This window comes from Sebastes umbrosus, chromosome 18, assembly GCF_015220745.1.
Source record: "Sebastes umbrosus isolate fSebUmb1 chromosome 18, fSebUmb1.pri, whole genome shotgun sequence".
NCBI lineage: Eukaryota > Metazoa > Chordata > Actinopteri > Perciformes > Sebastidae > Sebastes > Sebastes umbrosus.
In genome coordinates, this window is record NC_051286.1 from 19,350,220 (window position 1) to 19,377,377 (window position 27,158).

The 27,158-nt window shown below is 40.5% G+C and overlaps 1 protein-coding gene across 3 annotated transcripts in view; it reads right to left on the bottom strand.

Annotated features, from left to right (window-relative positions):
- Window positions 1–222: 222 nt before the first annotated feature.
- Window positions 223–27,158, bottom strand: part of LOC119476826 (1-phosphatidylinositol 4,5-bisphosphate phosphodiesterase beta-1) — a 141,703-nt gene continuing 114,767 nt past the window's right edge. The window contains exons 25-34 of one of the 3 annotated variants that reach the window (XM_037750379.1): window positions 26,690–26,828; window positions 26,152–26,205; window positions 25,323–25,542; window positions 23,775–23,943; window positions 21,852–21,928; window positions 21,663–21,752; window positions 21,460–21,517; window positions 20,582–20,668; window positions 19,613–19,637; window positions 223–2,422 (exon numbers count right to left, since the gene is read on the bottom strand). In XM_037750379.1, the coding sequence (XP_037606307.1) occupies window positions 2,325–2,422; window positions 19,613–19,637; window positions 20,582–20,668; window positions 21,460–21,517; window positions 21,663–21,752; window positions 21,852–21,928; window positions 23,775–23,943; window positions 25,323–25,542; window positions 26,152–26,205; window positions 26,690–26,828 (1,017 nt within the window). In that variant the 3' untranslated portion in view covers window positions 223–2,324. Of the gene's footprint in view, window positions 2,423–19,612; window positions 19,638–20,581; window positions 20,669–21,459; window positions 21,518–21,662; window positions 21,753–21,851; window positions 21,929–23,774; window positions 23,944–25,322; window positions 25,543–26,151; window positions 26,206–26,689; window positions 26,829–27,158 lie in introns of those variants that run through there. The other 2 variants (XM_037750378.1, XR_005204115.1) reach the window with 2 other exon arrangements.

Genomic DNA, 27,158 nt, shown 5'->3' on the forward strand with positions numbered 1-27,158 from the left:
GAGAAAAAAAAGACATAAGACAATAGACCTACTGAGGAACTGTTTGATAACTCAATACAAGAAGGTGATGGAAAAGCAAAAAAAAAAGTAAAAGACAATAAAAGGATGTATGAATGACATACAGTACACGTACACATACACATACACAAAACATAAAATACGTACAAATAAAATCACAATTCTATTCAATGACAAATCAAAAGACACACAACTCCACTCCAGCAAAGTACAATAATAGCCACATTTATTTTAATTACAGGCAAATTCCCTTTACACTATATATTTTTTTTATCAACTTCATATTTTATCCTTTATGTCATACATACATTTACATTTCCAGAGTGCATACACGTTAAGTTGATGAGAAGGGGAGGGGGACTTTTAAATAAAGTGTTTCAAGACTAAAAAGGAAGATGCCTCGCATTTCTTATGAGACGCATGTCAAATACTGCTCATCACAAGCATTACTCAGTAGTGGTACTGTACTTCAAAGTGCACACGGCCTATTCAATATCAGACAGCTTCATATAATATAATATAATGGCGATTTAAACAATGATGCATTTCACACATTCAACATCAAACAAGGCAAACCTATTCAAAGGCACAGGACTCTCACATCAACATCGTCTTTTTAAAAAGTAGTTTGTACTTACATGTCAGGTAATCCTTCACATTCAACTTTTTTTTTTTTCTCAGCTGAAATATGATTCGATATCAAATGACCCGTGAGTTAAATGGCACTGGACAGTTACAGTAAGGAAGTCAAAAACACTTCCTCGTGGTTACTGAATAGACAGTTTCTTACATAAAGAGGAAATAGTCCAGTTATTCATTAGATCGTGTTAACGCTGGTGTTTCACAGATATAAACTGAGCGTTTGGGCGTCTATTTGAACATAACTGAGCTATTCCCCACACTTCAAACTACAGCTACCAATTGTGGGTGATAATAATGCCAGTGGACGACATACTTCCTGTGGTCCCGTGCATCTCTGCTCTGTGTACTGGGGAACTGCACACACATCCCACTGTAGGTACACAATGAACCGGTTAAGAGGAAGGCCACTTCTATAAAACTACAGCAGGATCCTCTTCTTCTGTTTGAATATCCTGTTTTCACCCTTTCAGTTCAAGCGGACAAAGGTAAAGAACACAATGTGCGACCTGTTAACTTGAGCCAGCTACTGTCGGATCTATGAAAAGGTGTGTGGTTACTTATTTTAGTCCCATCCAGCTCACGCCACAGTGATGTATCAAGCCGCACTGGCTCCACACTGTTTTGCAGGTTTAGTTTAAACGTTTCCGAGAAAATAGATTTACATTTAATAAACATCTTTGCTACAGAGCTACCGTAACATTTACAGTTGTTCAAATACATGCAGATACTGTACAACACACTTTCTCTTCACTTCCTCTCTGGGCAGAATTGCCACACAAACAACTAGCCTAACCAAAAAAAGAAGAATGACACCGCATAATGTTACCATGCCAGATATCAGACAAACTAAATAATGGTTAAAAAAGTGATGGGTTTTAAAACAAAATAGCAGCAACACATAGGCTTTAGTTCTGTGAGAACAAAATCGAGAACCAGCAGGCCACCAGTGCCTCTGGGTTAAAGAAACAGAGTTACAGAGTTATATAGTTACGTAGGGAGCCGTCAGTGCAAATAAGTACGGGTGAATCTAAATCTTATAAAGATGGAAGCTTTAAAGGCTGAATATGCAGTGGCTTCTTTTACAGTACAAGTTGACTCCACTTAAATGACAACGTCCACTGTAAGTAAATTCAAAACCTTGGCACCACACACCTCACTAACCACCACTACTGTCAATATCATGATAATAAAAAGTAATAAAAAGAAACTACTCTCTGTGCAATAGTTCAAGTAAGTTATTTCCTGCAAAAAGTTAGTGCTTTGTAACACATCCTGTGGCCGTACCGAAAGAGACGACAACATAAAGATAACATATAAATACACAAAAAGGTACTATTTACATGAAACGGTTCTCCGGACAAGACTGCACTCTACGCAGAGAGGACCTCTACTCACCAGTTCAGGCTCAGATTTGATCTAATCCTCCCATTGGTTAAAATTAGGACCAAAGTCGGGGCAGTCTCGTCCTAGATCTGTGGTCACAAACACATCCACCAATCAGTGTCCCAGTGTGAAGCAAAGCGCCGAGGTTAAATCTCTAAAGGGGCGTGTCGTAGACTCGTTCCGACGAGCCATCCTCCGTGTCGTCCTCCGAGTGCGACGCCTTGTGGTTGAGCTTCTCTGTCGTTGAGGAGGCAACGAGGTTTCCGTGGACACCGTCGTCGCTAAGCTTGGCCTTGCTGCTGTCCTGAACAAACTCTTGGATCTCCACGGGTAGCCGGCGGAATTTGTCCTGGTACTCCTGGTCCAGATCGCTCTGCAGCTGTGGAGGAAGAACATACACGTCAGCCACGAATTCTTCCATGAGCAAGAAAGATACAACTAGAAGATCAAGGCTGTAATTTGAAATGTGTTAAATACATTTCATGATGTTCATAAAGACAGAAAACAGAGCAGATTGTGCCAATATGGTCACACATCTAACTTTTTAGTCACATTAATTTATGACAAGAACATCAAATCCCTGCAGGTTGTGGAAACTAAATAAGTAATTCTTTCCCCAGTTTCACAAGCTAGCCAATGATCCCTTGAGCAAGACTCTAAACTATTTTCCATTTCAGTTGAGCTGCTCAACAGCCAACAGTAGAAGATAGTGGTTATATTGGGATAACATGGCATGATCATTTCGTACATAAAGGCTATAAAAGCGGATTTGAAAACTGAACAGCTTATCATTCATCACTCATTTGCATCCATTCCTCTGCAGGCAAAGTAGGAGGAGAATAAAGTGAACAATCAGCTATGGAAAACACTCAGTAACAACCACATGTCGTGGACCTGTTGAGTACAGGCACAACAGCAACTTTCAGGCTATTTTTATTGCAAAAAACTCGCAAAAATGTTATCCCTTTACATGAGATACACATTTTCTAATTGTTTGTCTTCCTCGACAACGTGGTTTTTAGCAGCCACACCCTCAAATCTTGTCAGTTTTCTTGAACACATCAACAAACTAGATCTACCACCATGTGGTTGTTTCCCCCCCCGCCAACCAGTCAAGTTGCATTTTGCATCCATGTCTGTGCAAAATGTCATGACTTCATCATTTTATCCTGTTAGACATTTGTGTGAAATTGTAATAATTAGCCTATGAATGAAAGAGTTATGGCCAAAAACGTGTTTTGTGAGATCATAGTGACCTTTGACCATCAAAATCTAATCAGTTCATCCTTGAATCCAAGTGGAAATTAGTACCAAATTTGAAGAAATTCCCTCAAGGCGTTGCTGAGATATCACATTCATGAGATTGGGACGGACAAGAGGTAACAGTGACCTTTGACCTTCCAAATCTAATTAGTTCATCCTTGAGTCCAAGAGGACATTTGTGCCAAATTTGAATAAATTCCCTACTAGCGTTCCTAAGATATTGCGTTCACGAGATTGGTCGGGCATATGTACGGAGGGACAACCGGATAACATAATGTCTCTGGCCACGGCGGTTGCCAGCGCAGAGCCATAAAAAAAAAGAGTATTCTAAATAGTTCCTGCTTGTAGCTACTTCACCATGCAACCATAATGTAACTAGATAGAGAGATATACAGATATAGGTAGCTAGATAGAGATACAGATTTCCATGCCATGCTGGCATAAATGAAAACCAATAGCTGCTAGGAATTCAGAAAAGCAATCCAACCAATTTAGGGTATGCTTTGGAAGCTTGACAAATCGTGCCATGTGGAGTTTTCTTGTAACTAACAAAATTTATATTTATTCAGACTTTCTAACCAAAACACAATGTGTGTATCCTTGTCAACTAACAAATGTGTCAAATGAATTTTCTTTCTCACAAAACTTCTTAAAAATATTTAAAATCCTGCTTTGTTTACCCATCTATACTTGCAGTCTTTTCATTCCTTGTCTTTCCTGGCCCTTTGGGGTGACTTGTGCGTTACCAACAACTGCTGATCAGTGAAATAGCTTGGAACTCTCAGCAAGAATTGGGATTGCGTTGTATCGTAATGCGAAGTGCACAACACAAACAAAATGTGGAACAAGTCATAAAAACGCGCTGCTAGCGGGGTACCTTTAAGCAACAATAGTAAATGTTAGTCCAATATTCACATTCATTTTAGCTGTGTTTTGGTTTCCACCAACTCCTGAGGGAAATATCTGGCTCTTTGGCTGCTAAATGCTCCACTATATTCACCAGCCAGTTGCTAACTCTGTCTATTTGCTGTTTGAGTGGTGTTCATCAGAACTTTTTCAGCTGAAAACAGTTGGCTGCTGTGTCTGGAAATGACGCTGATGAGAGCTGTGAGGGTGAATCAAACTGTTGGTTGGGTTGTTGTGAGCCGTAACCAAAACAGTGGGCTGAAAGATGCTAAAATGCACCGGAGAGCTGAAGAGAACAATTCTCACTATGAGTGACCCCTTTCACATTATACATAGGCACGTGACCCATTGTTTGTATACAAATACTGATTACAGATTATTTCCGATAGGAAACCTGCTTTATTCCATAACTTACAATAGAGACTGAAAAGAAGATAGATAATTGATGGCCTTGAAGCCTGACATTCAGCACTGAACAGGTAACTTGGTCCGCTGACGTAGACCAGGATCTCCCCTGTTTCCAGGTATATGCTCTCCCCTCCCCTCACCGAGAAGTAGAAAGGAGAAGCTGTTTTCTCCCAGGCATAGACGCCCCCAATGATTACAGATGACAAGATTGTATTCATTTCATTGTGAGCCAATAATTGCTGTAATGCTGATTTCTCTGTTTAACTACCCGGCTGGCTCCCACGGGAGAGCAGTAATTAAAAGAAAAGCCGGTAAGATGAATGGTGTCAGAGTCTCGCAGCTCAATACAGTCACGTCAGCATTATGAGAGATCGACAATACCTGCGAGTTCTGAGAGGATTTATCTGGGATCCATATTTCATCTGAGAGGCCTTTGTTAATCGACTGAGGGCCCATTTCAGACTCAGGGCCAACTTCCAACTCAAAAGTAAACAAATAACAATCTTAATAGAAAATGCATCATGGACTCACTCAGAGGAAGGTCGAAATTACTGATGCTGTAAATCTACAAAATGTTTGAGACTTAAACGCACTCCTGCACATTCTTCAGATAGAGAAGGCTATGAAACACAAAGCTGAATTCTCTGAGATTAACTAATCTACATCTATCCGCCAATCAATACGGTGGTCACGAGATTCACAGCTGGCAGGGAGGAGCCCTGAATCGTTCAAGAAATATTCACAAGAACATTCAAGAATGAGTGAGATGAGAGGAGAGGAGAGGAGAGGAGAGGAGAGGAGAGGAGAGGAGACGAGACGAGAGGAGAAGAGAGGAGAGGAGAGGAGAGGAGAGGAGAGGAGAGGAGAGGAGATAGAATGAAGGTCAAGGACTGCCACCCTGCTCTCGGTCGACTTTCTAATTTTCTGCCCTCTCCACTTCAGTTTATGAGATGGCACATCCATTTCATTTAAGAGTGCTGCATTGCAGAATGAGAAAACCTGAGTGTTACAGAGCACTTGCCTTCAAAGCACTTTGATACATTGCTATAATGTAAATTAGATTGATATTAGATCCTGTAGTTTATGATTTTGTATGCAGACTGGGTATCAAACCTCCAGTACTGACCAAAATGTGTCCATACTAGTATGGAGTATCAAAAACTGTCAAATATCACAATTTGACATTGAATGTTTGCTCAGATTCTTGGGCTTGTTTACTTATTATTTGATCAGATACTTCCTGATCTAAATCAATATTTTATTTAATTTTTATTTTGACTATATTTTACTTAGACAAAGCTCTGTATTTAATACTGTTGAATTGAGTAGTTTTGCATATTTTGTTGAATAAAAAAATGGTTGAAAACATGTTCAAAATGCCAACACGAAGGTACTGAAATAGTGTTGTTTTAGTAAATCATGCCGAACTTCAGGTAAAAGTAGATCTCCCATAATTATAGCAGAGACTACAGCTCAAATGTTAAAAGTTGCGAGCAGAATTGCCGAAAAAGTGAAGTTTACTGCTGTGCCCTGTCTGAGCCTGTCAGAGGCTGTGGAAATTATTTTGGAAAAAGAACTGGTATTCATTAGTTTAATACCTCAGTTTCACAGCCTGTTGCCATCAAAATTTACGCCACCAGAAATCCACAGGTTCCTTTTCCATTTTATCATCTGTATATACCACTGCTACTTGTCTGTTAATCTCTATAAACAGATTCTGCATTCACATGTAGAAATCTGTAGGCAACGGGACAAGATTTTGGTATCGGAAGCTTTCTGGTTTCTATTTGTAGTCTGAGTAGTATTGACCAATCACGTTCGAGGAGGCTTTGGTTGAATGCAAGTAAACAGTCCGTGTGGAGAGCAAAAGAGGTGGAGCGCATTGGCCGAAATGCAATCTAGGAACTCGTCTGACGATGATTTAGCTTTTTATTGGTTTAAAATTAGCTTGTAAACTGGCTACTTGTGAAACAATCCGGTCGTAGGCTACACGTCGTCTCTCATCTCCAACTCCAGTCTTGCATCTCAAGTTGCTAATTGGACTGTTAACAATGAGCAGCGCTCGGAAAAGGAAGTCTTGGCCTGGATATTTGCTGGCTACACCAGAACCCCAGAAATATAACGCCTTCCCCCCAGACGCTTATCCATCGTCAGACCGATAGCGGATTGGTTCCAAGATTGCTTGTCTGTGCAATAAAATTTCAGCATATAACCTTCACTATAATGTCAAAATGAAAGTGAGCGCACTGACAAGTAAAATGTCAAACTAGAGTCAAGCGCAGACGGCTGGATAACACCTAGTAGCTACTGTAGTTGATGCTGTCTGTCTTTGTGTGAAATGAAGGAGCTTTTGACTTGTGTCTTTCTAATGTCTTGAGTGATACAGCGGAGCCACTAAAGCCCCCACCAAGCACAGCATCTTAAGGTCACCTTCACTGGAATATTCCTTTCTCTCTCTCTCTCTCTCTCTCTCCGTCTCTCTCTTTCTTTCTCTTTTTCTTTCTCACTCTCTCAGTGGGTCTCACAGAGCGGACATCCAGCCCATCACAACCAGATGGCTAAATATGCACCGCAGCTCGTCTCTCTCTCTCCCTGCTCTGCACTGCGCATGACCTACTTAGGGGTGGGACAGTCTGCACACCGAGCGTGTGTGCATGTATGTGTGTGTGTATGTACATGCGCAGCTTGCCTTTACCCTGCCTGCTGAGGCACAAACACCCTCTGATTAAAGCTGTCATCTTTCTCCCATCTGATGACACTCTGGCACATGTGAAGGAGGTGGGAGGAGCGGGGGGGCAGATGAGTCTTAGGGGCAGTTCTCAGAAAGATGTACGCATGTTATGTGTGTGTGTGTCCTCTGCATGTAATCAACAGCTCAGAGGCGGACACCAACGGCCGTCTGTTAGAGTTGGGGTGCTTGGCGATGAGGACAACACTTCAACTTTCAGCAAGGGGACAGTTTGAGTTAAAAAAAAAAACAAGGACTGATAGAAAAATGGTTGGATTAGAGATCAGACAGCTAGACCGGCAATCTTTTGAGAGTTTCCCCCCAATCTATGGCTTTATCAGCAACTTCCATCTGACATCTTATCAGTTTGGCAGTGAGGAGATTAGAGGAAATAAAATGAAGGCATTAGTGAATCTTACTCCTCAGGCTTCCTGAGGCCTGTATAACGAAGCAGGATTTGGGGTTAGCGAGGTAACTTCAGGTTTAACCCTTACCTGGGTTGTCAGTCCTATGACGGTGGTTCACAATTTACCGGAGTAGATCGCCACAATTTATGCTGAACACCTAACCTGCTCCGGAGCAGCGGTTTTGTTCAAGTTAAGAGATCAACTCGTATCAAAGCACCGCCTACTGACCAATCACAGCTCGGTGCACGGATCGTAAAATAATATTACACAAATACGTAGACATTCAAGACATTATCCAGGCTTAAAGCAACACAGTTTAAACAGACAAATGCAGGAAGGACAGCTGGCAAAACATGTGTAAATCAATAGGCTTATGTCACTGCCCCATCTAGAGCACAATCTGACTATAATGTGTGTATCCCGTTAAATTCATTGAATTCGTCTTGCTTACATGTATTCTTATGGCATGTATGACAATGTTTTTGCCTTATTCTTTCAGCTGCAACCCTGACGTTGTGAAACGGACTTGGGAGCAAATAAAAAAATAAATATAAAAACAAAATTCAAAGCGGTAAGTAGGCTTACTTTCAAAACAATTGTCATATACGCTATAATCTCCCCAAGGAGATCAATCAAGTGTCTTCTCTTCTACAAGAATTAAGGCTGTCAAAGTTAATGTATAATGTAATAAAGCGTTAACGCAAATTCGTTTTAATGCCACTAATTTCTTTAACGCATTAACACAACTTGCAATTTTAAGGTTGTAGCGGGCTCAGTTTTAAAGCTATAGTGAAGATACTGGTATCATTTGAAACTAGAATATAAGGAATCCATTGGTACCAACCATGTCATACTAGCTTGTCGCGAAGAAGGTTAAATAACGCTCCAAACTTACACTAAATTTTGGTCAGAAAAATCTGTCATGGCCATCTTCAAAGGGGTCCTTGACCTCTGACCTCAAAATATGTGAATGAAAATGGGTTCTATGGGTACCCACAAGTCTCCCCTTTACAGACATGCCCACTCTATGATAATCACATGCAGTTTGGGGCAAGTCATAGTCAAGTCAGCACACTGACACACTGACAGCTGTTGTTGCCTGTTGGGCTGCAGTTTGCCATGTTATGATTTGAGCATATTTTTGTATGCTAAATGCAGTACCTGTGAGTTTCTGGACAATATTTGTCATTGTTTTGTGTCGTTAATTGACTTCCAATAATAAATATAATAATAATAATTTGTGTTTAGTCGTGATTAACTATGGACAATCATGCAATTAATTGCGATTAAATATTTTAATCAATTGACAGCCCTAAATAAGAATACATATAAGCAGCAACACATCCATTTAACAAAATACACAATATATAATATAGTCAGATCGACTCGTGCTTTAGATGGGACAGTGATATTATAAGTCTGTTAATTTACACATTCATACAGTCTGTGATTTTTTGCCAGCTGTCCTTCCTGCATTTGTCAGCTTCAACTCTCATTGCTTTTAGTCTGGATTACGTGTTTAATTTCCATGTTTGTGATTAGTCGTAGGCTGCAGACACCTCCCCTTTCATGTGAACGCGCTCATAGCCAGATTGAGAAACCCTGGGTTGATTTACGAGTTGATAACCACCGTCGTAAAACCGCTTAGCGTGATCGCGGTTGTTAGGATTAGTTAAACCAGATAATGAGAACATATCCTGGGTATGTTGAACTAGTACATAGTACAGGCCTCTGGACCTGGTGGAGCTGGTTTGGTTAGTTTTTGTCATGCTAAAAAAATTTTGAATTCTGATATGCAACATCAAAAGAATCAAAACTTTGAACTGTAATGAGGTCAACTGTGATGCTTCAAGACTAGTCAACAAACTGGTTGAAAAGTCGTTTTGAAACTGAACACCCGCGACAAAAACAAAGATAGGTGTACAAAATTGTACATTTGCTTGTTTATTCTGTGCTTTTGCATTATGTTATGTTGCATGCATACATCACTGTATACACGTGTGAGTGTGTGGTCCAGTTCCTGTTTGGACACCAACCAGCAGCAGCTATCCAGCCAGCTTTCAAAACTGTCCCTCATCTCTGAAGACCTGTCATCTGTCAACAAACCGCACACACATTTCTGCCTTTCTTAAAATACAGCACTCAGTGACCTTCTTCACCAGCTGTCCTCGTTTTGAGGAGCTATCAAGGGAAGAAGAGAAGGCCTCCGAAGAGCCAAATTAATTCTTTGCTTTGAGCGGTGACATAACGCCTGCTGCAGCACCACAAAAAAAGCCTTCGACCCGGCAACGCGCGCATAGCTCACGCTAACCGTGCCTCGTCGTACAGCCACAATAAGGAGGTCTAAGGGAGATGGGTGCTTTTCTGTCTTGCCTTTGAATGTTGAATGTTTTAGGTAGCCGCTGCTCTTATTCCTATTCCTGACCTTGAGATATACTGCATATCCAAACACAGCCCAATTAGGCTAAAACCAAGCTCCCATATCCAAGAGATGCGACAGGGTCACCACCCTGTCAGCACTACAGGCTTTTAGAAGAAAAAGAAGCTTCGCCGTGCAATGCATGTAAGATGTGTGTGTGTGTGAGGGAGCAAGGAAAGGAAACGCCATTCCTTCATTGACATTCTTTCCACTGTATTGGTCATAACTATGAAAATGAACTGCGGCAGCCCAATCCAAGAGGATGAGCGACACGGGTAATGTAAGCGAGAGAGAGACTCAGAATTGGCTGCATGCTACATTTCCATCAGCTATCACTCTTTCTGCGTGTGTGTGTCAGTGCCCTTTCCCGACTCCTCTCAATATAAGTCATCTGTTGTTTTGCAGTGTTTTTTTTTTCTTAGATTCCTCTCTTCAGGTCCAAGAATTTAAAATGACCCCCCTGCATACCTCCACCATATACAGTAATGAGTGTTTCCCCTAAAAGGATTGGTTCAAAAAGGAAAGGCTAGCTGTGAAATGTGCTTGGTGGTATCTTGACGTTTTTAAGTCAGATGTGGATGCTAAATAAAAGATGTTGCATTTGTATATCATTGTGAAATGAAAGTTATTTATATAATTACTATGGACAAACAAGAGCAATTTAGAGTCAGTTTTATCATTTTCGTTAAAACCTGCATTCATCATTTTTCTGGCCACTTGGGGGGAGCAGAACAAGCTCTAAACAAAAAACAGACATATCATCACCTTATAAAGTTGATATGATAAACTGCTGCCTATTAACACGTCCTGCAGACACAGAGCAACAAGCATTCATTTGGAGATAGGTTTCTTTTAGCTCTTATTTGGTTTCCACCATAGACTGTATACAGTATGTAGATGGACGACGCGTCTCCACTTCCTCCTACTGTACAAAAGTGACGCCAAAAAATTCCAGATATGGGTGATGCCATCTTGAGATTTTAAAGTCATTTGGAGCCAGAGTCTGCACAGTAGTTATCAGGCAGGGGAGCCGCGGTATCGAAGTCCCGCCCACACACACACCCGCCCCAGCCAATCACGAGCCGAGCACAATCGCAGCTTGTTAGTGTTAGCCACCTAGCTGCTACGTTAGCACCACGGTAGCTGTTTGACTAGAAAGACACAACAACTAACCATAATATCTCTATAACTACATTTATGATCAAATTGACACATGTTCTATTACACAGACTCGTGACGGTTATGGAAAGTTAAAGTTACATCTCCTCTCTTGTAGAATTCCCGAGCCTCCGGCTGTGCGACTACTTCACTCAGAGCAGCTGTCAATCATGACGTCTCACCCCGTTTTTATAGCATCAAATAACTAATTAAAACCAAACTTATCAGAAAAATGAACACTTCACCAAACATCTGCATGATAAGAACTACCTAAAATGACAGAAAGTGTACTTTGACCTTTTAGTTTGGTCCATGTCCCAACCGCTAACATGGAGTGGGCAGGGTTTATTACCTATACTGCAGCCAGCCAACAGGGGGCGATAGAGATTTTTTGGCTTCACTTTTGGGCAGCTGTTATGTCGTCCATCTCTATAAACAGTTTATGGTTTCCACCAACTCCTGAGGGAAATATCTGGCTATTTAGCTGCTTAATGCTCCATTACGTTCACCAGATGGTTGCTAACTTTGTATGGCTGCCGTCTGGTGCAGGGCAGGTAGCATACAGTGGGTTTATCAGAGCTTTTTTCCTGAAAACAGCTGCCTGCTGCTTCTGGAAACAAAACAGTGCGGACCATTGAAAGACTGAACCGCAGGGTCAGGTGATAATTCTCTGTGGGTTCATCAGTACAAGCAACCCCTTTCACATTACACATTTGATCCATTGTTAATACATAAATATTGATTAGTGCAGCTAACCCTGCTGCGGAATTTGCTTACTCCTGACTTCTCTTTTGCTCCATTATCTGAATAATGTCCTCATACTGCTGTAAAGCAATCCAGCTAATTACTTGGAAAATCTAATTTGGTGGTCGAAAATCGAACATGTAGTTTTAAGACTAGCAGTAAATGTTCTTCAACAGTCTTTAGTTATTTAATCTTTCAAAAAATAAAACAGTAATACTTTTAGTTTTGGTAAAATGCTACATCCAAGTTGACTTCTCTCATGTACTCAAATGCCTCCAACAAACTTTTTCACATTCTTCCATTCCTCTCCCTCACATAATCAGGTACCAAAGTCTTTCGCTGTTCTCACCTCCTATGAAAGGTGACTCATGCTGAAGCCAGAAACCTCCAAACTATACTGCGGAGAGAAAAGTTTCCAGCAGGAGTTTGGTAGTGAATGTTCCTTAGACAGAGCATAACCCTGGAGAGCTTCATTAGCACATGTAGGCATACATAATGAACACTCGTGCACTGATCTAAAATAGGAGCTAGCATAATAGAGCACAAGAGTAACCAAGCGTGCAACAAGTACGCGCACTCACACATACACAATGGATTTTACTTTGCTACCTCTGGTTTGCACTCAGTGTTCCCTGTGGGAATCACATATGTGTGTGTGTGTGTGTGTATGGGAACAAGTGCATTATTGATGCAAACCCGGCAGGCAGAGATGATGCAGATCAAAGTCTGTGATGAGGGAACATAGTGGCGACCCCTACATCACCCAATGAGAGGGGTGAGGCATAGAACGCAACAGAGGGAGAGAGAGGGCGGCCACATACTTGCTTTCTCCTCCAACCTGTTTGCTCCCCCTCTCATCATCCCTCCCTCCTCCCTCCTCCTCCTCCTCTTCCCGCTGCTTTCTTCCACCTCCAGTAACCATCCCCGGGATTGCGTCATGAGCACTCAGTTCCAAATTAACAGATTGCAGAGAGTCATGAAGAGGATATGAGCGGCGGGGAGGGGGGGGGCAGGGGAGGGAGAGTGGGGGACCCGAGTTTCCATGACGACCGCACAGGACTCCTGCTTGTCGAACGAACGGGTGTGTGTGTGTGCGCGCATATGTGTGTGTGGTTCAAGGCTTGCACAGTGGGGAGACACCATCTGATTTTTTTTTTTCATCGAAGTAAGAAAGAATCAGCAAGTCGCCAACGTAATAACGTGCGTTCACACCACACTCACACACACGCCAACGCACACTGTGGTGAAACATATGGCCTTCATACTCTCTTTCACAGCCAAAGAAGGGTGTATGTGTGTGTGTGTGTGGGCATGACTAGTACAGAGGAATTACAATATGGCCTGGTAAGCCTTTAGTCCGGAGGCTGAGATGGAGTCCTTGTTACAAGATGTCTGTCTTATCCGTCCTTTTTGGTTCAAAAAGTGGATCTGACCATATTTGGGATGGTGGAAGAAAGAAGCCTTAACAGGTTCAACATATTCTCAACATATTCTCCTTTTTGGTTCGTGTTCCTACGAATGTCCAGCAACACGTGTCAATTTAAGCTTGTTAACGTGCATACAGTCTTTTCAAAATAAACTTCAGTTTTCACAGTGAACAACTTCCTTAGGTTTAGGCAACAAAACGACTTAGTTAGGTTTAGGAAAAGATTGTGGTTTGGCTTAAAATAACTCTGGAAGTGGGGTTACTTAAGTATGTAACTTACTTGACAAATAAATCAACGTAGACTTCTGGTTTCACAAGAGACACGAACGCCGGCCTCCTGGGTGAAAATTATTTTTTGACCAACCCATCCACCTCGACCTCCTCCCTATGTGGCGTTCACACAAATTGCTTTTGAGGGATATACACAAATTACAGTGCATTCGTTTCGTAAGTATAGCTACGAACAGTGTGTGAGACCAGCGTCAACAGGTTAGATGTACAAAGCTTAAAGTCAAACCATATTAGCTCCAATTTAATATAAGAAATGGATTTGTTAAGAAAAGGTTTCAAAAGGCCCTTCTTTGAATCAATTTTCACTTATCTCATTTAGCTAACTCCCTCTGTGTGGGTTTAACTTGCTTTGACATATTGATAAAAACATAATCACAATCAACATGAGGTGTGAGTAATCTAAGGTGGACATATGGCAATGTGAACTTGACCATGTGGCCACAAGTAACAAGAGAAGATGCAAAGAAGCAATAGAGGAGTGCCGGAACAGCGTTGGTCATCGTGCTGGGCCCGGCTGACCCCTGGGGGGCATTCTGATTGGATCATTAGCAGGAAAGTGGCACCAGAGTGCACACGCTGGGAGTGACGACAAACCTCGCCATGTCTCTTTTTTTCTCTTGGAACGACCTGCCAGATGAGATAAGGCTCGCAGAATCAATAATCTCTGTTAAATTATTTCCCGAAACCCATTTTTATAGACTTGCTTTTACGTCACGTCGTCCTTTTATCGTCTTTTTATCGTCTTTTTATCGTCTTTTTATTGTCTTTTTATTGTCTTTTTATTGTTTTATTTTCTTGTAGCTTTTTTCCTTTTCTTTGTATTTATTTAATTGATATGTTTTATTGTTTTTATCTGTTGTACAGTTTTATCTGTTTGGCCTCACTGTTTGGCTTTTAGCTGTCATATTGCTTTGAATCGCGCTTTTGCTTGCTTGTCTGTCAAAGCACTCTGTAAACTCTGTTTTTTAAAGTGATATATAAATAAAATAGAGATGTCAATCGATTACAATATCTAATCGCAAATAACCGCATGATTGTCCATAGTTAATCGGGATTAATTGAACATTTTTTATCTCTTCAATATGTACCTTAAATGGAGATTTGTTAACTATTTAATACTTTTATCAACATGGGAGTGGGCAATATGATTACTTTATGCAAATGTATGTATATATTTATTATTGGAAATCAATTAACAACACAAAACAATGACAAATATTGTGACTGACTTGACTATGACTTGCCCCAAACTGCATGTGATTATCATAAAGTGGGCATGTCTGTAAAGGGGAGACTCGTGGGTAACCAGAGAACCCATTTTCATTCACATATCTTGAGGTCAGAGGTCAAGGTACGCCTTTGAAAATGGCCATGCCAATTTTTGCTCCCCAAAATTTTGCGTAATTGGAGCGTTATTAAGCCTCCTTCCCGACCAGCTAGTATGACATGGTTGGTACCAATGGATTCCTTATCCTTTGGTACCAACTATGTCTCCCTCTACTTTCATATGATGCTGGTATCTTCACTCTATCTTTAAAAATGAGCCCGCTACAACCTAAAAATCACAAGTTGCATTAATGCGTTAAAGAAATTAGTGGCGTTAAAACAAATTTGCATTAACGCGTTATTAGCGCATTAACTTTGACTGACCTCAACTAAAGTTATTCTTATTATTACTTTTTTCTCTCCCTTCTCATTCAATTTAATATGTGATCCTCAAACTATCAGAAGCTAGGACTTCAGGATCTTACTAACACAAGTCAGAGGTTCCTAATAATGCTGAAGTCAGAGCAACATATCTCTCACATTTCACAACCCTTCAGCAACAAAGTGTTTGGAAATAATACCTATCAAGGCTTTGTACTAAGCAGCTGTTATTTACCTACTTGCATAGCAGAGATACTGTTGCTAGATTTTAGGTTGGCATATCACATGCATGTGTGTACACACACGAACACACACAACTACCATTGTAGTGGGCTACTCAGCTCTCAGGGTCTCCACCAGGGATAGTTATAGATGTCCATTAGTGGCTGCTCTGAGCCCAATGGAGAAACTGGGTCAGAACTGTGTGTGAGAGATAAAGTATGTTGCATCTTCCTCTCTCTGATTCATGAAGACGAAGGCACACACACACACACATCAAACGTAGAGACACACAACAAAAGTATTTTTATATTACCCCTGCCCTGGTTATTTATGCCATCATCCATTAGCCCCCCATTGAAGTTCTCTACATCCTGTCTTTCAGCCCATAATGCTCTCTATGTTTATGTGTCTGTCTGTTGTTGTTTACATTCATCCAAGGACTGAATCATTAATAAAGAGCTGCTTCAACAACCCTTTGCTTCACATATCATTTTGGGGAGTTTTAACCACAGTGAATGGACTGCATTCACAAAGAGCTTCGATTACGAGAGCCAAGTGCTTTACAATGGTTCATATTCATCACACTCACACACACAGATGGTATCGGCGCTGCCATGCAAGCCAATGACCTGCTCGTTGGGAGCAGTTCGGGATTCAGTGTTTTGCTCAAGGACATTTCCAAATGCTATTAGGTCGAGCTGGAAAATGGACTTAACTCACTTACATGTAAGTGCTGCTGGGGGAGCAGGTTGCTTTCCAAAGCATGTATGCAAAGAGCTGGGCTCATGTTAACTCTCTGAGGCTATATTGACAGAACTGACTGGGACATGTTACGAGAGTCACATTGTATTGATGATCAAATGATATTGGTTATGGCATTGATGAACTTAACAGTGTTGGGAGCAGGTAGATACACAATTGACCTCGTCTAGGATGCGATAAACGAACAAATGTTCTCTTACTTTTGTTTGTATCCACGATTTGTTCTTATTTTGTTGATTTCTGGAATTCACTCATGTTTTCTCAATCTATCTATCTATCTATCTATCTATCTATCTATCTATCTATCTATCTATCTATCTTATGTATCTTGTTATATCCATCTATGCTCTCTTCAAAGCTACCAGACTCCTTTGACCAAAACCATAATTTTACCTCGCAGAACACGGGGGTTGCTGATCTACCACTGCGTCGATCGGTTAGCTTGTTTGTATTATTTTTGTGACTTTGGTGTTTTAAAGCATTAGTTCGGATTCACCAAAGTCACACAATAACACAAACAAACTAACCGATTGAGGTAGCGGTAGTCCAGCAACTCCCGTGTTCTACGAGGTAGAATTAATGTTTTTTGTCAATGGAATCTGGTGGCTTTGAGGAGATCATAGATAACGGTTTCAGTTTCCCGCCGGAAAGAGCTGTCTGACGGCAAGGTAAAGTAGAGAAAATATTCTAAATATAACGTACACTTTAACGGATATTGTTTTTTTTAGGTGAGCCTTTCTTTTAGGTGGCTAAAATACATTTTGATGTCCACAGAAGTACATTGCTTTGCTCCTGTGCCGGTATTCCTGTCTGCCTCCTCAAACTGGGGGCGTGCCGACCGCCACCTACTGTACGTAATACATTGACTATGAATGCGTACCTCATACAACCCCATTCAAAAAATCCGAACTATCCTTTAGGCACATAATCCCACACAGAAATGTATCCTTAACTTTAGTTGTTATTCCAGCATTGAGGGTAGCATCCTGAATTTTTTTAACAAACCTAATCCTGAGCATTCTCTGCTAGCTGTCGCAAGAGTCGTGTCCTCTGACATCTCTTGCATATTTTGCATATAGATTGCAGAACAGATATTGCGATAGGATGGTTGATTACTATCCAATGGCTTTTCCTCAAGGGAATTAAATTTGCCAATGTCCGGATGTCGATTCAGAGAAGTGATTGCGACAGCGGGTTAGGTGATGGATAATCAGTTACAATTTTGTGGGAAACGACGGTTGCTAACAGAATGAAATCTGATTGGGACACTGAAGTGATCAGCAAGAGGAAACGGCAGCGTCTCTTTTTCTCATCTGAGGAAACTTGCTTAATTCCACGCTGATTACACACTGATGATCCTCTTTCATGCAGCTTATGTGACTTTGAAATCATTGTAATTCTGGTGTTATTGACATGAATGCTCTAGCAACTATGAAAAGATGATGAAGGTCACCATGGGAACACATTGAGAGGAGTTCAATATAACCTGAATGATTTACACAACAAGCAGGTGGTTAACAAGGCAAACAGTCATCTCTGACTCCTGTATTTAACTCACTACACTCTGGTGAGCATTTGAGTTTCACTGATTTCTCCATACTGCAGTTTTGTGGAAAAATGCAGAAGACCTACTGAATGTGTGGTATTGGGCAGGGCGTCTATACTACACCTCTCATTCGCAACTCCAAGTGGTTTCAAAGGAACAAGGAGCTGTCACTCTGAGAGTGGGCGGTTCTGGAGCTGTCTCCAACAGAACACTTTTGATATATGACTGTCTTTGAAAAAGCACCCTACCTCATTAATGGTGAAAGTAACACTATGCTCTTCATTTGACATCAAGGGTAAAAACATGACAGGAGGATCACATCGGAGTGTTTCCTTGGCAAGCAGAGCTAATCTTGATTACACCGGCAGTCTGCTGCAATATGTAGTTAGTACTGCATTAGATTAAAGAGGACCTATTGTGCATATTTTCAGGTGCATACTTGTATTTTGGGCTTCTACTAGAACATGTTTACATGCTTTACTGTTCAAAAAACGCTTTATTTTTCTCATACTGGCTGTGCTGCAGCAACTGTTTTCACCTTCTGTCTGAAACGCTCTGTTTGAGCTCCTGCCCTTCCCGAAAAGCCCAGTCTGCTCTGATTGGTCAGCTGGCCCACTCTGTTGTGATTGGTCAACTGAACCAAACTCTTTGGATTCTGCTCCAGCTCCGCTCTAACTAGCTTTGTTTGAGAGCATGCCAAACTAGCCGCTATGCAGTATTATATTATGCAAATGTGTTACTTGGTGACATCATCACATCACGGAAGAAAAGGAGGGACTTCAAGCAAGGCGTTTCAGGCAGTTCAGGAGCAGTGTTTCTGTGAGGGAGAGTAACTCCTTTTAGCGTGGACTTTGGGCTTTGTAACTCTGCAGACCTTTTACATGCACAAAAGACTATGCAACACACTAAAGGAAAGGGAAAAAGCACAAAAGCATAATAGGTCCCCTTTAAAAATCAAGAAGAGAGGAGAAGAGAAGAAAAAAACGACTGTTACTACGTTTATGTTTAGTGGATGTGCTAGTACAGCAAGTTATTATATTTGCGCTATGATCATGACAAACTAAATGTCCATAATTAGTGTAATAGTACAAACATCTTACAAGAGAGACAACTATGCATCCTGATAGGGTCTGTAGATCCTTGTGCAACAGTGCGTGTTACAGTAGTGCCTGAGTCATTTATGCTTTTAATAGAACATACTGTTAAGTTGATTTGATATACCTTATCGGCAACCCAAAATGGTGAAGCTCTTTCCCTCTGGTTGGTATCTAGGATGATTCCTCAAGGACACATCGACACGGGGGATCAAATACGAGCACTTCCGACTGGAGTGTGATCGCACTAAACGCAGGCCAATCTGCTGTCCCTGTTATATTGTTATGCTGCCATGCTGTGCAGATCGCACCTAAATTTACAGCAATACAGCCACATTGTATTTGTCGTTCTTGCAGAAAAAATACACATATTTGCAAAACAGTATTCTGCATTGTTGTAATGCTTGGCAGGTCTCAGGCATAACAGAGATGCAATGCGCAGTCACTTGTTGCCAGTCAGTGGCCCGGGTGTATAAAAGCTTGCATATTAATACTGCCACACTGATGCTATATTAATACTGGAAACTGGGATGCAACGATGGTCTTACCATGCTCTTCAGCTGCACAAGTGTCCTACAATGACAGGTCACAATGGCAAAGTTGGGAACTGAGCAACTCATAAAGGAAAAGCAGTCATGCTAAAACTCCCATGGGCACAATAAACCCACCCATGTGTATGTTGCATACAGCAGAGTGGTATGATGGTATTACATCTTGACTCCAGGTATCGCAATAGTAACGACAGCCAAGGACTGATGCAGCCACAGCAAGGTTTTCACTAATAAACAACCAAGCAACTCTTTCACATAACCAATACTGTTTAAACTGTATGAAATCACATGAAGTGCAGCAGGTTTAGGTATTCAAACACATATTCTGATATCAGCATAAATATCGAAGTGGAAGAAAACACTCAACTACTTTTTGTATTTGAAGGTCATCATACAATCATGCACAAAAGTGCCAGAGCCATATCTCACTAAACCTGGGCCAGGTCGCCCCCTAGTGGTGTAAATGAGTTAGATATATAGGTTGGTTCAAGGACAAACAGTAATGTTTCTAGTTATGTTTCTAGCCACAGCTTATGAAACATCCATGTTGTCCATCAATGCTCTAAATAGCACAATACTGACCCAAGGTCTGTGTAAAATCTATGTATTAATTCTGCGTGGCCAGACCAACCAACCAACCAAATAACATATTTATTTAAATTTTTAAAATGCCTCTTGCTGGATCGCCATTTGTAGCCACACCAGTTCATACTCGGAAAAAGTCTTTTTAAATTATTTTTTTTGCACATGCAACGATTCAAAGACATGCCGAGCTGTGCACCCTGGACACCCTGACTGTGGATCCTGCCATGCAACAGACCAGTAACTTAAAAAATGCGCTATGGGTGATCATGTGATGAAATTCATGAAAAAATATAAAAGTGTACAATATCAATAAACACATCTCAAATCAAGAGTTATTCCACATTTAAGGTTCATTTAACATTTTCTTAATAGATGTCTTACCTTTGGCCTTTCGTCCAAGATTTGCTGGCGGATGTCCTTCTGCTTCTCCAGTAGTCTCTCCTGTCTTTTACTCTGTGCGTCCTCCAACTACACACACAAACACACAGATACTATAAGGTTTTTGCATGTCATCAGAAATATTACTGTACCCACAAATGTTTAGTACTGTAGGTCAGTGGTTTCAAAAAAATACATACAGTTGGCCTATATTTCAGCATTTAATTTATTTCTGTGAAGAAAACAAAATTAAATTGTTCTATTTAAAGTTTGAATTATTATTTAAGATATAAACAGGATAAGGGCCTGGTGAAGACCTGAACACAAGCTATATTCACAGAGCCTTCCCTCTCTGTTAAACAGCCTCATCCTGCATTAGAAAAGTACGCAGTTAAAACAAACTAAGAGCTAATGGAACAGTGGCCAGTATGAATGATTGTTAAAAATTCAAAGAAATACATAATACAAACAGAGAATTGTATTAAAAGTTCCTAAAAATAAAAGGAAAACTCATCTCCGATGCAATAGTCACAAGAAATAATCTGCTCAAAATTCCCCTAAATCGCTAATTTTACAAAGAAAACTGGCAGTTATTGTGCCTATTTGGGTTAATTGAACAGTTTATCAGCTGTTCTGTACTGTTATTGTTATGCCTTGAATATAATATGATATATCCATAAAATATGTCACTTAGTCAGGGGGCGAAAAAGGGTCCTTTAAGGCGAAAGGTTGGGAACCACTGCTGTAGGCAGTGGTGTATAGGGAGTAAGTACACATTTTAATTATGTTTTCAACTAAATTGCATTATTGGTGTATTATCTGGTGATGATCATTATGGATAATACATTTTCTATCAGATCACAGCCTATATCCTATCTTACCCGTTTGATGTACTGCACCACCTCGTTGACAAACGATCTGTTGATCTCCAGCTTCTCTCTGTGGGAAGAATCAACAGTCAAACCAAGCAGAGTCCCAACAGAGCTAAATCTTTAGAGTTTAGTGACATCTAGTGGTCGCACAAATACAGTAAAACAACCTGCAAGCACTGTTTACTGTTAGTTATGAACGTTCAAATACTTACTCCTCTGTCACATTTTTGTCTTTAGATTTGGCTTCGTTGATCTTCTCTTGTCTTTTCTTGTCCATTTTCTTCTTGAGGTCCTTCTTTTCTCTGAAGATGGTGAGACGGAGAAAGAAGAAAATATAGAAAGAACGATTCCTTGTGTTTGTGTGAATGTGTGTGCATGCTATATGCTAAACACAGTCTTACTTCTCACAGATGTCTCTGAGCTTTTTGAGCTGAGCGCTCTGGCACTCCTCTGCTATAGTGGTCAGCTTCTCAACCAGCTAGAGAAAGAAAGAGACAAAGAGAGAGTCGTAATTAGACACTAAAAACAAAACAGAGAAACATCTGCTCTTGATCATTTTAATCAATATTTCACTTTAATCCAAGCTACATTTTGTTGAGATCATAATTAAACAACATTCAGATGAGGGAGACAACACAATCTCCATTACGCTTGTTGTCTTTTGCTTGAATAAACCTCAGCTGTGCTCACTGTGCAGGTGTACTGGAGCAGAAGACATTCATTTTTCCACACCATACAACAGAACATGTGCACAGGCAGCAGAACAGCGGCTGTAATATCCTAAAGGGGGGTGACCTGGAGTTTACGGCAACATTCACTCATTCATTTGTTTAGTCATTGGTCTGTGTTAGCCTCTCTGAGCTCTGGGACAGCAGGAGACAGTCAGCACTTTATCCAGTCCAACACAAGTCAAGTCAAGCTCCTGTATGTGTGTTTTTTTTTATCCCACTGCTACATACAGTACATGCTTGTTAACATTATGTATGTTTATATAATCAATCTGTCACTCAAGTTCAGTAGAGACGAGTATGAAATTAGCTACAAGTGTGGTGACCATAAATAGGCAGCTAACAGATGTACAGACATGACAGGAAATATAAGTGAACTAGGGCTTTTAGTCTTCCAACTGTATATGTTCAGTATGTACCGATAATTAAAAATATACTTCATGGGCCTTTGGGGAACAGCAACGTTTTGGCTGGAGCAGACATGAGATGAATCTTAATACAGATTTTCCATTCATTAGACCATTTCAGTTCAGTAAAATGCTAAATTGTTTTAAGGGCCTAAAGTGAATTGGAGCATTGCATCTGCATGCAAATGGCATTTCAAATGGATTTGCCCATACACCATATTATCAGTAAGACAGATTTGCAGTCCTGTTACTTACTATTTACTTAAAGCAGTGGTTCTCAAAAAAGTTTTTATCATTCCCCCCCTCTTCCAATATGCAAATTAACTGTAACTTTCCTAAAATAATAACAATTCTCAGTTTTTCTTCAGATGACATTAATTATATAACTAATAATGTTTTGAGAAGAAATAAATTACCATTTTCCTATGATGGTTGTTTCTTACACTGTAGTTTATTCAGTCGGTAGCCCTAGTATGTTAAACAGGCTGGTAGGATGAGTGCTTTATCAAACCACTTTTTTTATTGATGTGACTGGGATGTAATGTTTCTAAATATCTTCTGAATTTGTTAGGTCTCATAACTCATCTGAGTTTTCCGACATAAAATACACACTGGTCTCTTATCATCTCCCACCGCCTTCATTATTATTTATAGTTATACATTGTCGAAATCATCTAAATATTCAGCCATGACATTGAAAATCTTTTAGATAACACTAAGCTACACTTTCTGTACTCCAGCACATCAAACTGCCCGGCTGGCACTCACGTTTCCACCATGGATATATTCCACTTTTCCACCATTATCAGAAGTCACAAGTCACCTCGCCAGATTCACAACAAGACTTCTCCTTGAGCGAGACTCTTTCCATGATGTCAGACACTTATAATAACAATCAGAGCCTGTCATGGTGAAAACAAGCACTTTTAGTGGACGTAAATGACGCTGCCAGCTTGCCCCAATAGCACCATATTGCTATTGCAGCCCGTGAGTGGCTGCTGTTTACAGCGCTCTCCCTCAATACTGGACCAGTTTCAGAAATTGTTGTCCCTATTAATCAGTTAGACACAAAAACTGAGGAAATAAGGTCCAGGTATGAAAAATACCGAAGTTACCCTTTAACCACTAGCCAGCACAGCTGCCTCCACATCTACATGTGCGTGTATTTGTTGTGTGTGTTTGTGAGCACCTGCTTGATGTGTTCTCGTTTCTGGTACTTCTCACTGTAGTACTGCTCCTGGCGAAGTGTGAGGAGCTGCTGCTGCTGCTGCTCCTTCAGCTCTGAAAGCCTCTGGCTGCACTCCTGATCCAGCTCACACAGCTCGTGATCCAGGGTCGACAGGGAGTGTTCGGACCGACTGGAGACACAGACACACACACACAAACGGAACATCCGCAAATTAAGATACCTCCTTCTTTTTCAGTGGAGTGGTCCTAACTCCTTTTATAACTGGACATTGTAAATTCATGATATGCATCTTTATAGGAAATAAAATGTCTATAACGGGAATGGTACTATGAACATTGATGTATAACGTCATTAGGAGGAGCACTTATCTTCTACTTTAAAGTAAAGTGGTTGAAACGTGTTATCTGTCTAATGCAGTGGCCCTCTGCGGTCCACACTGGCTGAGAGGACCATAATCTTTGCTGTGTGCTGAGTAACATCGTGTGATGGACTCCTCAGGGCCCTGAACGAGTCCCAGTGGGTTGGAGGAAGCCTTATCCACACATTCGTATTCTACACATAGCTCAGGCTTTCTTTTCTTTCTGAAGAAGGTGATGTCTGCCCTGTTCTGTTTGTTTTGGAGCAATACAATATGCAGCAGTGGATTTTAGTATGTATTTAAAAGGGCATGATCTATTGTGCGTTTCTGTAGATGGAAGGCACAAAAAAAGGAATAGAGAAGGAAAGAAGGGAAGTAAAATTCATACATTATACCGTATATACACTATGTGGAGTGTTGTTATTTCATTTCTATGATATTTCTACTTTCCCTGAACTTGCCTCGTCTATTATTGCTTCAGATAGTAGTTTACTTCATTTCCCAGAATGAGAGACGTACAGTAGCTTGACAAATTGTAAGCTACACATACACACCAACACTGTAAAGTGTATGCAAATGAACAGAGCAAAAACAGAGAGATAATAAAGATCCCTATATATTTTTTAAAAAGTGAGAGCCATCTAGAATTACCGCCTTGCACTTGTATGTCTCCGCCAACCAGTCAAGTTGCAGTTTACATCCATGTCTGTCCAAAATATCATCACTTCATCATTTTATCCTGTTGGACATTTGTGTAAAATTGTCATAATTAGCGTATGAATTCTTGAATTATGGCCAAAAATGTGTTTTATTAGGTCATTGTGACCTTTGACCAACAAAATCTAATCAGTTCATCCTCGAGGTCAAGTGGATATTGGTGCCAAATTTGAACAAATTCCCTCTAGGCATTCCTGAGATATCGTCTTCAAGAGAATGGACTGGACGTTCGTACGTACAGACAGACAACCCGGAAACATAAAGCCTCTGGCCACAGCTGTCACCGACGCAGCCGAAACCGCTGGAAATATCTCAACTGTGTCTACATTTTTTTCTTATGTTGATGTGTTGCTGTGTTGATGTGTTTTTGGTGGATTTCCTTTGATGACAGACAGAGCAACAGTGAGAGAAAGAGGTGAAGAGGGAAACCAATAGTAGGACAGTGCGAAGAGGAGAAGAGGAGGTCTACCTACCTTTTCTTACCGTCTCGTTTGTGGCTCTTCTGCAGGACAGAGCGCCGCCGCTGATGCTGGCTCTGCAGCTCGGAGACACGGGCCGTGTGCTCCTTGATCAGCTCGCTGGTCTTGCGGTGGTGTTTCCGAACCAGCTCCTTCATCTCCTTGTACTGCTTCCTCTGCTCTCGGACAAAGCCCTTCTGTTGCTTCAGCTCCTCCACCGTCTGAGCCTCTAATTCTGAAGGCAAGGAATGGAGGACCAACAGAAGATGACAGGTGACAAAAGTGAGCAAGAGAAAGGGTGACGGTCATGTTCTAAAACTTAGTTTAGCTGTCAGATGCAAATCAGTTTATACCAGAGGTGGGACCAAGTCATTGTTTTGCAAGTCACAAGTAAGGCTCAAGTCTTTGCACTCAAGTCCCAAGTCAAGACTGGCAAGTCCCAAGTCTTACACTCTGAGTTTCAAGTCCTAAACAAGTCATAATGTGCCATTTGCATCCTTGTATGGAAATACATTGTACATTTCTGGTAAAGAAAACATCTTTAAAATTACAAAAATAATTCATTTGTACAAGATTGACTTATTAAGTTATTAAAATGATTTATAGGGTTATGGTAGCTATTAATTATTAAGTATAAAAATTGCTTTTATCTTGAAAAATGAATAACAATATGAATTGTCATAAATCATGAATACATAAACAAAGTACATCAATCAAAAATCTATATATTCACAGGATTATGCTTAAAGTCATGTATCATGTACAGAACCAGTCTTGTGTCTGAATAATAATAACCACAGATATATGAGTGAGTGCTTGTGGAAGTTTGAAAACATAACCTTACCAGTGAGGACACTCTGAATGATGTCTTCAGTCTTCACTGCTGGTTTCAATGAGCCTGCATGTTAAAAAACAAGTTCACATGTTGATTTGCCAGTTAGTTGCACAGTTAACGTTAACTGAACTTCTCTGAGATGGTTCTGATTTGTGTATTTACAACAGAGAAAGTAGTCTCACATGTTGTTTTGTTATATATAAATGATATGGTCTGAGGGTCAAGTAACATTTATGTGAAGAGTTGTTTTAATCTAAAAAATAAATCTAAACTTAGAGCCAATCAACATGAGAAACATTTTGTAAAAAGGCATATTTTCAGCATATTATCATGTCATTTTAATGTTTAATAATATATTTGATGCATGTGTTACTTGAAGTGAATAAGATGTTTCAACATAATAAATAAATAAATAATAAGAACAGTGCACATTTAAATTTCAGTGCAATTTACAAAGCACTTCAGGTGACATTTTAGCTATTCTTTAGAAACGACATTTTAGGAAAATGTGATGATGGGAGTTGCAGGCTGGTTATTGATACAGTACCTGCAGACTGGGGCTGGTGGCCGACCAGCGACGGGGGTTTCGGGGTGATGATGGGTGTGTGGCTCAGTCCGTTCTCTGCAGGCAACGTCACCCTCTGGTCCTGCTTAGATTCTGAAGGGGCATCACTTCCTGCCTCCACCTGTGCATCACATGAAAGATTCACAACATTCGGATCAATCCGGTCAACACATGTGAATACAGCACGAACCACTGACTCTTCTGCAGAGTATTTTTACACATACACAATCAAATATTGCATAAAAGTGAAACATTTGCCAACACAATTGCTTTTTTCTTCTTCTTTGTTCAAACTTGAATACAAAGTTCACTGAATATATTCTAATTCCTTAAAAAACTTAAAAAAAAACTATTATAATGTTTAAAATACATTCACAAAAGACTTTTTGAGGAACAAAAACCTCTTCCAGGGGTTTTCAGAAGTCTCTTGTTGTACCTGTGTCCTGCAGGA